Below are 12,402 nucleotides of genomic sequence, written 5' to 3'. Positions count from 1 at the left end.
CACTCTAATCTGTATTTTCTGTTTCCCCCCCTTTCAGGAGGACACAGATCATAATTATTATACTTCAAGGACATATGGCCCATATGATTCTACCAGCCGGGATCTCTGGGTGAATATAGATCAAATGGAGAAAGACAAAGTAAAGATTCATGGCATCCTATCCAATACCCATCGCCAGGCAGCTGTAAGTTGTTATAACTTTTTCTTTGACCAATATACGTATTTTTCACCAGTCACTGGTGAAATACACTGTATTATTACTAAGTATTGTGATTACTGTTCACAGTGCTTCATCTTTGAATTTTAGTTAAGCTGTGACATTCTGCATAGTGTCACTGCCAAATGATTCCAAGTTCTCTTTTTGCATCTGCTGTCACCATTCTCCAGAGATGTCTTTACAGATATATTTAAAATTCTTCTCTTTACGTAAGTATCATAAGCAACCAAACAGTAAACTACTTGTGTTGCTGAAGTTAGAGGGAATTTTACCATGGACTTCAATAGCAACAAAATTAGGTTCAGGATTAAGTTACTGAAGTTTGTCTCCCATGGGGAGTATCTGTTTTTGCACTTCTATTTGTACAAGGTCTCACACTTATTTTTTCATTTGGAACAACTGGTAAAACTATACTTCATATGGTAACAGAAGTGATAGATGTGATGACAATATCAGGGTTTCAATAAATAAATACTACAAAGTGTAAATATCAATTTTGTTTAACTTAACGTAATCATGCTGCCTGGTAAAACAGGCATGAAAATAATGGGTTTACATGCTTAAAAATGAAATTGAATGCTGAATGAGTTACAGATTTTATTCACAGATCTCACCTGTGGCTGCAAACTGCATACAAAAATGAACCAATATTAGGACAAATTAAATAAAATTATAACTCACAGTTGTGATTCATGTTCTTGTTTCATCCATTGGCCAACCCAGCTCCAAATAAAAGTCCTTGAGATTGCTAGTTTAAAAAGAAAATCTAGTCAACCCCTTGTTTAAAAGTTGGACAGTTAGTAAGTTTTAATGATGTAGATGGGTTTAACAGTTTTGAAGTTGAGAGGGAAGCCTAGTTGAATTTATATTTTCTCTCAGTTTATGTTCTCTCCCTGGCACCAGCCAGGTGACTTCCTCAGAGGAATGTAAGAGGCAGCAAGAAGAAATACTGTGCTACTTAGCTCAGAATACAAAAAGCAGAGTGGGGTGATAAATCCACTACGTGTCTAACAGAAAGTTCAATACATGAACTACACTCCTTGCAGCCAAAAAGTCTGTAAAGATTCAGAGATAATGCAAATGCAGGAGGTTGAGGCAGTTATATATCTTATCTCTTAAATGAAACACAGAACAGCACATTTTCTTAGGACAATTTGATTCTAATGAGAGAAAAAGAACTCAGGGATACATAAAAGTCAAAACCTGTGTTGTCTGCCTTCTTCACCTGGGATTCTGGTGCTCTGTGTTGAGGGAGAGAATGGAAATATGAGAGAAAGAAAAAAAAAGGAAAAAGAAAAAAAAGGTCTTAAAAATACCTATACAAGGTAAAACTTCTTCCATAGAAAAATAATTTCTGAGGTTGCAGTCCTAAACATTAGTGAGAATCCTTTGAGAAATTTTAATCTTTTATCTAATGATTAGTGCAGATTACACCCTTCCATACTTTTGCTGTAAGCATTTTGTTTCCAATTGGATCATTGAGATTATAGAACTCAAAATATCAGTTTCAAGGGGGACATTTTCAACAAGAGGCTTAAACTGAAACAGTGCTTTCTGTCTAGGTGGAAGATCAGTGTTGAAGACCTTCCAGCATGGCAAAGGGGAGCTTGGCATCATGAGGGTTTCAATTATTTCTCCCCAAAATGAGTTGTTTAAGACTTATGCTGAATGTCAGGTTGCCCACTCTGCCTTTCTGCCAGCTCCAACAGAGAAAGCTGTGGTACCAGTTTAGCACACTGATATCCATCTCTCTTCCTACATACCCAAATATCTTGGGCTGTGAACTTAAGTAGCTACAGCCATGTATACATGTTGTTTTAAAGACCTCTTTTTCAGAGGTTTATTTTATGTCCCTCTTGAATGGTGATAAAGTACTACAGAGTCATCTTGTAAAGCTTTATGTTTTATTTGTTTCTGTTGCTGATTTCTTGTATGTGATCAGGCAAATGATACCCACATAATGTACACAATGAAGCTGTAAGAAACTTTATATATAAATGTATAACAACAGTAGTTATATATTCTGAGAAGATCATACATAACTAAGAAGCACTTTCTTCCCTTCTCTTCCATAGAAATGAATTTTTTGTGCCATTACTCTTTTTAAAAGGGCATTTGCAGATCTTTCTGTGATTTGGTGGTCTACATGCTGATAATTTCTAAAAGTTATTCTCCAATCTGACAGTAGAACAAGGAGTTAAAGTACTATATGCTCAGTATATCACAGGTTAGCCAATATCTAGGTGACAGATGTTCTCGTTATTCCCCCAGTGCCCTCCCAGGGGAACATAAAAGAAGATAAAATGGAGACAGGCTTTAAGGTTAGAGGAAAAAAAATAGGATAGGTTTAATGAAGTAATAACAGTGGGGAATTACAAATATATATAAATGTGTAAATATGGAACCCATGCTTCTCAGTTGGTAATAACTTCCCAACCAGAAACATCCCAAACTGAACTCAGCAGATTATGGAGGTGTCCAGTCTGGGATTCCAGTAAAAGTCTACAACAGCCTTAGAGCAACCAAGTAAATCTTAGTTGGGAAGGCAGTAGAAGGCAACCTGTCTCAATAAATGATTTTTTTTCACCAATGGGGAGACAAGCAGCAGCAATAACAAACAGAGCCCAGCACACCAGCCAGCAGCCAGGAGAGGGCTCCCTCAGGAGCCATTTTATACTGATCCCCAAGGGTAGGAGCACTGTGGTTGGTTTCTGTGGGTCACCTGACCCACCTTCTTCAGCCCCAGCCCAGCAGCACCTCGGGTCTCAGGAGGTCTCAGGTCAGTATGTCCATAGGCAATTTTTATTCTGGTGCTCTCAAACTGGGACAAGTATTAGCAAATTTTTCTAATAGTGTCAGGGATTCCTTGAATGCTAAAAATTTTACACTGAATTTGTGTGTCTTCCTTCATTTGGAAGTATGTAATCCTAAGAGTTCCTAGAACCTGCCAGCTGGTTCTGCTTCTACAGGAAAAGTAAAGAAGAGAGGACAAATGAGATGGTTTGGCTTTTTAAACAGTGTAGTTATTGTTTAGAAAAAGCAGCGCACAAATATTAATGGTACAACTAGAACTTTAGCACTACAGGATTGATATTGCTAGTGGTGAATTATTTATATGTTTATTTATTTATTCAATATATTGCTACTGTCTTCTTCACTGTATAAAATTTTAGATGTGGCTTGGGTGCTTGGTGTGTTTGGATTAGATATCTACTAGTTGATTGCTCAAATACTAAACCAGCTACAGAATCACCTCATACCTAGAAACTCAGTTCCCTGTTCTGTCAGGTCCATTTTACCATTTATGTATAGAGAAAACATCTTTCTTCTCCTGGGTTAAAAATTCTGATATTCTTTCTGAAAAATGAGGTATGCATTCTAACAACAGAAGTAAAAACCTATTTCTTTGTAGTGGCTGTTATAATATTACACTTAAAAGTATTCCTTAAATCTTATTGACTATTTATTCCAGTATTGAACTAAACAATAATCTGTATTAAGCATTTTTATATTGTCAAAATTTAAGGCATCACTTGATTGAACTCAGTGTGAGATATGTATTTGGCTCGAATGGGCATTAAGATCAAGTCTTTCTTGCAAAAATCTTTAAACTGATGTTTATATTATAGCAATTTAGACAAGTGTTTAGGGGACATAGTTTTCTTTTGAAGCAGTTTATTCGTTATTCTGTTATTCAGAAAGCTAATGCTAACAGGTAAAATGGACAATAGTGTGTACATGAAGGAGGGAATGTTTGGTCAGAAAATTGATGTTTTTATTATGTACTATCGGAACTATGTTTGGTAGAGCAGAGACATGACTTAAATGAAGTGAATGCATAAACATAGCATACACCTCAGCAGTGAAAAAGAAAGATTATAGGAAAAAAAGCATTTGTTAAAGTTAATTCATGAGCTGTCATTTGCATATGCCCTTTTGATTGGAAGTGTTCAGTTGTATATCCATATTTCTGTATATATAGAAAAGGTCATTAGAACCTACTCAGTCCAATTAACACAATGGAAGCGGTTTTTGAATTCTAATTAAAAACAAGCAAAAAAAAGTACTAATAAATCCTGTCAAAATTCTGTCTTCCATTTAAGTGGAAAGCAAATCTAATTTAAAGTTATTGTAAATCTTCAGCTGTTAATTTCATGCTAAATAGTTCTTTAAGCATTTCTGGTGGATGTCAATATAATTCTTCCTGAGAAAAGAAATACTCAGATATAATCTGAAAATAATAAACCCGGTTACTAATAATGGTAGGGGATATGTTTTCTTAAAGGGAGACATCCCTTTCTTAAGTGGAGTTATAAAAGGTTAAGGAACTTGGTTCCTATTTGGGCATCAAGCCATTATGGAAGTGATGTGGTTTTTATGGGATTTTGCATGTAATCAGTGAAAAGACATTACTGGAATTCCAGCATTCCTTTCTGTCACGACTACTGAATTGTTCAAAGTTTAGCTAGGTAGCACACCAGGTTGTAATTATGGGTGGCCAAAATAATCAGTGAGCTTAGGGAAATAAGTGGAATAGATGAAAAAGGAGAGAGCCATAGGCAGAGAGAGAAAATGAGTTTGAATCTGAATGGCATTTTATGGTGAGCATAGATGAGGGGAAGAGTCTATTCTCCAAAATAAAATTCTCTGCTGTGAATTCACCTGAAAGAGGGTAGTCACCTTTTGGATAACAGAGGCTGCACTTTTTGAGAACCAGTTATGAATATATATTATTTTTGTTCTTGTGAGGGAGTTGCAATATCTGCTGATTTAGTTTTGAAAGTCTTCACTTGTAAGAATCCTGGGCTTCCAAGTGTTTAAGTGCTACACAGAATTGTCTCCAGTCAATTATTGGCAATTCCAAACTAATAGCAAGGTTCCAATGAAAAATAAGAAGCAATGAAACAAATGTTTGAAGAGAAAAACCATTCATTTTGTTTTCTTTTACCTTTCTGTACAGTAGCAATTATATTTTCTTGTGTTGTTACTTTCAGAGAGTGAATCTGTCCTTCGATTTTCCATTCTATGGCCATTTTCTACGTGAAATTACCGTGGCAACTGGGGGTAAGTGGCTTTCTAACCATTTACTTTGAGTAATATGGGAAGAATTTCTTGCACTTCTTAAAAATACATCCCCCACATATATCAAGACATAAACTTATTTATTTAGGAAATTTTACTTTTTGCAAAAAGAAAATTATATAATATCCATGTTGTGGAAAACCTCCATCTGCTCAAGTTGAGCTGTTCTAAAACCCTCTTTGCGTAAGACTTTATAGCATTACTCATTTTCTGTTTAGGGATTTCCTCCAGAAATGTGCTTGGAATGGTTGTATTTTGGGAGATAGTGCTTGAGTCACAACAAGAAGGGAAAGTTATGTTTGCCTGTTTGAGGGCAGACAATTCACTATCCAAAGATAAAAGCTACTAGAAGTATGTAACTTGTTACATGTGAGGCAAACCCCTTGCAGTGTGCTGCCTTGGCTATGGTAAGGTGTCTGCTACAGTTTCATGGTGTTCTTCAGTGGAGTAAAATGGGCAGTATGGCACAGCTTGAGATCCTGGTCTGGTAGTTCTGAGCACCACTGATGGTTCATGGTTATGGTTCTCCCTCCCACTGCTGCTGGTTCCTGCTTGCACCAATCTCCTTCACTAGGAACAGCCATTGACCGCTTTGCTCCTCCTCCCACAACACCTCCTTGAAAGAGCAAGAGCAGACCAGAGGAAAATGAAAGTATGTGGAAGACAAATAAGAAAAAGAAGAAGGAGGAGTAATGGTAAAAAAATGAAAATAGTGAGGCAGAGGGTAGCATCACAGAGAGCACACTCACAGTATAGTCTGGTCCTTGAATGTGTCTAGCAAGTTCATGGACTCTGGCTGGTGGTGCTCTGCCTGGAGGTGTGTCAGGCCAAGCAGATAGAAACGGGGGACAGTATCACCAGGACCAGTTCCACCCTTTCCTGGTAGTGGTTTATCTTTCAGCCTTGGGGTAGGCTGGCCAGGGTCAGGGTATGCCTATGTCCCTCTGGTGCTCTGCATGGGGAGTGTATGACTGAAAGATTAGGGAAGAGTTGCAGTTAGTCTCCACAAGAGAAGGAACTGGAACAGAAATTTCCATCATGCTGTGTCTGGGTCTTCATTTTTCTACCAAATCAGAAGAATACAAAAGATGGTCAGAGATTAATAAAGGATGATATTAAACAGTTGAAGTCAGAATGAAAAAGAAGGATGCGGAATAATGGGGTGACTTCAGTACCAGAGTTTCCTTGATTAGCAACAAATGATAATTCTTCTTTGGTTTTTGCTCCACTGCTACTGGATAAATTGTATTTCTGTGAATAGATCTATGGATTATTGTCAAGTTAAATAAGACTTTAGCATCAAAGGCCACTGACATGAGCACAGAGATACTTCCTTGTCTTTTATGTACTGTTTCCATGATTTTAATTTTAAGCATGAAAAGGTAATATCTAGTCAAGAATTATTTTAAAATATTATCTTGGTAAAGCCAAGTTACTGTAAGTTGTCCTGTCAATCCAGGACAGGATGCAACCTTTTCTACAACCTTAAGATGCCTAAACACATTGGCAGGAAAAAAAAGAGCTATTTCTATCCGAACTCTAAGATAAATGTTTTGCTTTGGCTGTATTTGCAAATTTTGTTACCATAAGTCAGTGTGTGGTGTGGCTTACAGCCTAGCAACAAAAGATAATGTATGCTCTACTACTTCTTAGTAACAAAGATTTTACAATGCCATTACTATTATTAGAGATCTGGAGCATCTCCAGAGGTTCTTCTGAGATCAAAAGAATGACAGAGTTAATATCTACAGGAGTCCCACATGACAGATGTCCACTTCCTGGAGAAAAGGATATGATTAATTATGGTAAAGATAACACTAAATACTGTTTTTACCTCCAAATCATAAATTAAATAAAAACCTTGTTAAAAAAAAAATGTTGAGGACAATGACACGTTAAATCCCTGTCACAGTAAAAACATTTACCCAAATGGTTTCTACCATTCTTCATGAAGGGTGCATTGTGACATAGTAGGGTTTCCAAGTTACTTCAGATGACTTTCAAATTGCTGTTATGAAACTTACTTTTTTTGTTTGTTTATAACTAATATTTATTTCATTTTCTGAATGGTTTTGATGAAATGATTGTGTTTAACTAAGGAAAGAATGAACAGGGAGTGAAAATATTTAGTTTGATGGAGTAATTAACTGTTATCCTTAGCTTGTCTTTGGCAAGTTCATAGCTAGGATGTAAGACAGGTTATAGAATTATGAACGTAATTAGTAATCTGTGGTTCTTTGGGACACAGACATCTATCTGCCCACATTCTTATAGAAAACATTTTTAGAGCAACCTCTGGAGTGCTCTCAAAGCTTTACTAATATTAGATATACAAGAAGCAGCCGAGTTTTGGTTTTAGTGAAGCTTTCTACACTTTGTGCTCCACAGGCCACAAGTGCAATTAGTTCTATAATAAATCACTCCTGAGTTAGTGAGTCATTTCCAAAATGTCAAGGAGCAAAGCTCATGAAGTCTGTCTGTGGGCAGTTAGTGATAGCCCTAACAGAGATGTGGAGGTGGGAAAGCTAACACCGTGCCGCAGCTCTGCAGACACTAACACAGCCCTTCTCACAGGACTCCTTGAAGCTCTCTCGCCCTCATATCTTACTCTCTCAGCCTGTTTTCTAAGGCAGGTTTGTATCAGATCCTGTAAATTATTTGGGAATTATTCTTCTTTGTATGGCATCTCTCATTGATGTTACGTTTCTCTATGGTATGGCTATGCCTGTAGCAGTATTACAGAAGGGGGTGGTCGCTAACCCTGTATATGGTGGATTTTCATTAAACCTTTATATTTGTTGCCTGGGTTTAATAAAGGTTTTAATTTTTCCTCTTGGAATTTCTCCTGATGTTTTGATCAGAGTTAATGAGGAGTTGTAAAGCATCTTCAGAATCCTTTCCATGGAATAACTGAATAACATAGACTGTAAATCAAGAACATGTAATAGAACCAAACTGCTTAGGAACATGAAACATGTTTGATTTTCCCATTTAACTGTAGATATTGGAAGCACCAAAGGAAATGGCAAATAAAAAATAATTCTGTATTATCACATACCAGGAAAACAGTATTTGGGTTGTGGAATTTGTTGCTAGAATTATGTTGTCAAGGAAATAGTTAAGCAGTTGTTTATAAGTGAATACTTTAGGTGTGCCAGATCTTATTGAACAGTGTGGAATGGATACACTTTGGGTACTTTATTAGAGAATCTTTCAAGCTATCTTCAAGTCTTTTTCTTTTTTGCACTTCACATGTGTTTTTCTTGAAGACATTTTGAAGGTAACTTTTCTCTGTTTCAATAGCAGTCATATTTTTCTAGATAGATTAATATATAAATATTTCAAGGTGAATTCAGAGGAAGATCTAGAACTGATGCAAGCTTACCCTTTTTTTCCTGTAGGATTTTGTGCTGTTGCCTTTTGAGCTAGGATGAGTTCAGCAATATTATTGCTGGTACACCTTTGATTATGTGCAGCCTTCTTGAATTCACCTCTTGGCAGTCAAGATTGAGGTGTTTTTTTTATATAGTTGACAGAAAAATAATGTATTATTTTGTCAATCATGTTTATGTTAACCATGATTTCATTTTTTTCCTAATTTTTGCCCAAAGTCCTTAAGAACATTTAGGTATTAGGATCCATATTCTTTCTCATATTGTGTGGCTGTAATGACAGTTGCTTTAGTTAGTGTTGAGTACACTGGTAGAATTTTCAGAGGTAACAATGCTGTCTAAGTGTAGCTAAGATCTTCCTCTGTATGAGAACATAATTGCTTTTGAGGTGGGTATCTTGGGCAGCTCAAATATATAATCTATTACTAACATTTATTTGGAATCTAGCAGATAGGGAGCAAGAGTAATAGCAAGACCCAAGCCTTGTAATGGCCAAAGGTTGTATCTGGATAGCAGGTTATGAATAGAGCTGACAGAAAATTTTGAGGATTTGTGCAAATGTGGCTCTGGGAAGTATTCTGGGTAAACAGGATTAAATTCAGAAGCTGAAAACCTCCTGCTCAGCCCACGTTGCAGCCACACCTACATTACAGGATTCTAGGGGGAAGTCTGGGAGTTAAGTTTTTAAAAACAATTAATGCTGCCCTGGCTCTTGGTCCAGCCCAGCTTTGGATGCAGTGACAAAAGAATGAGAAACTCTGTCCCTGCAGGCACAGGTAACTTACGGTGGCACAGAGGTCTGAAGAGATGTCAACAGACTTCATGAAGGAAATTGCAGTAAGGGAGCTATGTTGTGGAAACCAGGAGTGTAATATTTGTTTCCTCTGTCCTCTCGTGGTTTTGTCAGTGACAGGAAGCGTGCACTAATGGGAAATGCAGCAAATACATAGGTGTGTGGAATACAACCAGGGTATTTGTACATATGACAGTAAAGCAAAGCCTTCTTGAAATAGAAATATAGAATTTGAGGTTAATTTGAGGCTAATTCTTATTAGAGGCACCTGTAAGTCTGTGGTGTCAATAACAACAAATTAGATGATCTTACCAGACAATGAGACCTCTGATTTAGCCAGTCTGACAGGAACTGTTATTAAAAAAAAAACAAACTATGCAAGTACCACCTATAAATGTTACAATTTTCTTATAAGTATCTGTCAGCTTGGGTTATGTTGTGGGTTTTATATTTATCAAAGACTGTTTCTGTTATTTTTTTTCTACACTTAGTGAATATTTCTAGACTGATTCAGAAATTCTGTCATGACTAGAATTTTCCAACATTTAGGCTGTTCACTTTGAACATCATGCTTTATTTCCAAAGCCAGTAACTGCTTTGCAATACAGAAGTCTGTGCAAGTATTAGTATAAAGATTTTGACTGTATGCTTGAATGTTTCACTAACAAATTAATTTCAATTAATCATAATTGGAAGAAACTGTTAGTCCTTGAACATCAGCCCCCAAAATTTAGAATAATTACTTTCAGCAGACTGAAAACGGAAATTAAGTCTGTGAAGTAGGAGGTTAATTTTTCTCTCAAGTAACTACTGACTTCCAAGTTCAGAGGGAGAAAATAAAGTCTGATTCTAGGAGAGAAAGGGCATTAGAATGTTGAAGCTTAGTTTGCTCTGAGGCATGAACATGTTAGGTTCCAACTAGATGGAATCTAGTATAGTCCCAACTAGATGGACTGTAATAGGAAAAGAGATCACTGACAATAAGGGGACAGGATGAGTGAGAGGAAGGGATTCCCTGTTGGAGTTACAGTGGGGTCTTAAGGAGCCAGGAGCCTTGTGAGGTAAGCAAGCTGAAAAAAATACAGCAAAAAGGTAGCTGGATGTGTTTTCAATTGACAGGGAATTCTGGGTTGTGGCAGGGAGATGTTATTACTCCAGAAAAGCTAGAGATAAAAACTGCAGGAGAAATGGTTGGAGAGAGAAATCAAGCTGGAGGTCACTACTATTAGTGTAACTAATAGCCATTTAATAGATTGGCTATTTTGGTAGTAGCTCCCATTGGGGAAGGTGTTGTATTGGTGTTGAGGAGTGCAGATGAGTGGCACAAGAGAGAAAACCAAGTGTAAATGAAAAGAAGAAACTTTGATATTTCCCCTGTTTGGTGCTCTCTGTGCTCTGTCATTCAGGTTATTATGCTGGAAATGAATTTGTTTCTGCAGGTATGTGAAACGGAAGCAAGAATTCTGTAGAAATTACATCAGAATAAAACAATTGTGGCAGGTATTTCATGTGGAAAAAGCATGAAAATCAGCATGCTTAGTAGTAGGTAACTTGCGCTAGGAAAACCACAAACTTTTAGAGAGATAGATCGTAAATTGTACAATGTAGGAGCAATATCTGATTGCCCCTAATAGGTGAATGCCACTACATACTCCAGCAGCCTTTGCACGTGTCAGTAACTACCTGAACATACCATGGAAAATTCGGTTTGAAGGACATAGCTTTATAATTTATGAAAAGCATGATATCAAAACAAGAAATGAAAAATTAACAGAGAAACAAGCAATTAGTATTTGGTAAAGGAAGGCAAAAGGGAGCTGAGTGACATGGTTATTATTTTGTGAAAGCTTAACTGATTCACAGTGGGCTGATCACTGGTAGTGCTGGAAGGGACATTGTGCAATGAAAGTGAGCAGAGGTTGAAATAAGTCTGCTTTGAGCAATAGGCATGGGCATAGCCTGCAGACAAACTTACAAGTAAAACAAATAGGTTGTATATAAAGGGTACAATTCATCTAGCTGTGCCAACATTTATATTCATGTTTGTTACCCTAAATTCGTATACAGCCGCTAGAGATGTAATCAATATAGTCAGCAGTCTATGAATGCTGACAGCACACATTTAAAGTAGGTTGGATAAATTCTGTGTCTAATTCTTGCTATATATCAATGGCTATATAGATATATAGATATATATTGCTGCAAAGAGAGCCTGGGCTGATCAGTTCATATATAGCTGTTTACACTTTTAGATTTATAAAGCTGGGTGAGTGTTGAGGCATTTTACCAGCTAACGTGACAAAGGCTCCAGAAACATCCACCTACATCATGCCATAGCAAATGCAAAAATACAAATGAAGAAAAGATGATGTAGCAGGAAAAAAATCCCTGAAACTAAAGTGTTCTGCAAGGTAGGCATCTTTTCTGAGCATTACAAAAAGGAACAGCTTTTAGAAAGCTTGCAAGTGCTAAACCAGCCAAAAGATAGCTAAAACAGCATCTTTTAGGCAATCAGTTCATAGCACTGAAAATACCTTGGATGTTTGAAACAACCTGGAATGCCAAAGACAGCAAATATTGGCCAAATATAACTGAGGATATTAGGGCTGATGGGAGTGTGTGGGGAGAACAGCAGTAGGTGCCAATAAAAATGTGCAGTAGGTTTTGAAGCAGAATAGGCATGGGACTTGAAAAAGCAAGGCATGTGTTATCTCATTGCTGTAGCTTACTGCTCAGAGATCTGGAAATTAGCCTGTCAGACACTTCTGTGGCAAGTGATGGACCCAAAGCACTGGCACATTTCATCAGAGCAGTGAGCTTTTCCATCCTGAGGCTTTTCAGTCAATGACTCCCAGTTATCCCTTAGTGACTTTCTGGCATTTATCTGAGACTGGGGATTCAGTCACCTATAGACCTGC

The 12,402-nt window shown here is 37.1% G+C and overlaps 1 protein-coding gene across 1 annotated transcript in view; it reads left to right on the top strand.

The window, feature by feature from the left end:
- PLXDC2 (plexin domain containing 2) overlaps positions 1–12,402 on the top strand; it is a 229,301-nt gene that overhangs the window by 124,193 nt on the left and 92,706 nt on the right. The window contains exons 3-4 of the mRNA XM_030445902.1: positions 38–184; positions 5,212–5,281. Of these exons, the coding sequence (XP_030301762.1) occupies positions 38–184; positions 5,212–5,281 (217 nt within the window). The remainder of the gene's footprint in view (positions 1–37; positions 185–5,211; positions 5,282–12,402) is intronic.

This window comes from Calypte anna, chromosome 2 (assembly GCF_003957555.1).
Source record: "Calypte anna isolate BGI_N300 chromosome 2, bCalAnn1_v1.p, whole genome shotgun sequence".
NCBI lineage: Eukaryota > Metazoa > Chordata > Aves > Apodiformes > Trochilidae > Calypte > Calypte anna.
This window is presented reverse-complemented; position numbering and strand designations above follow the sequence as displayed.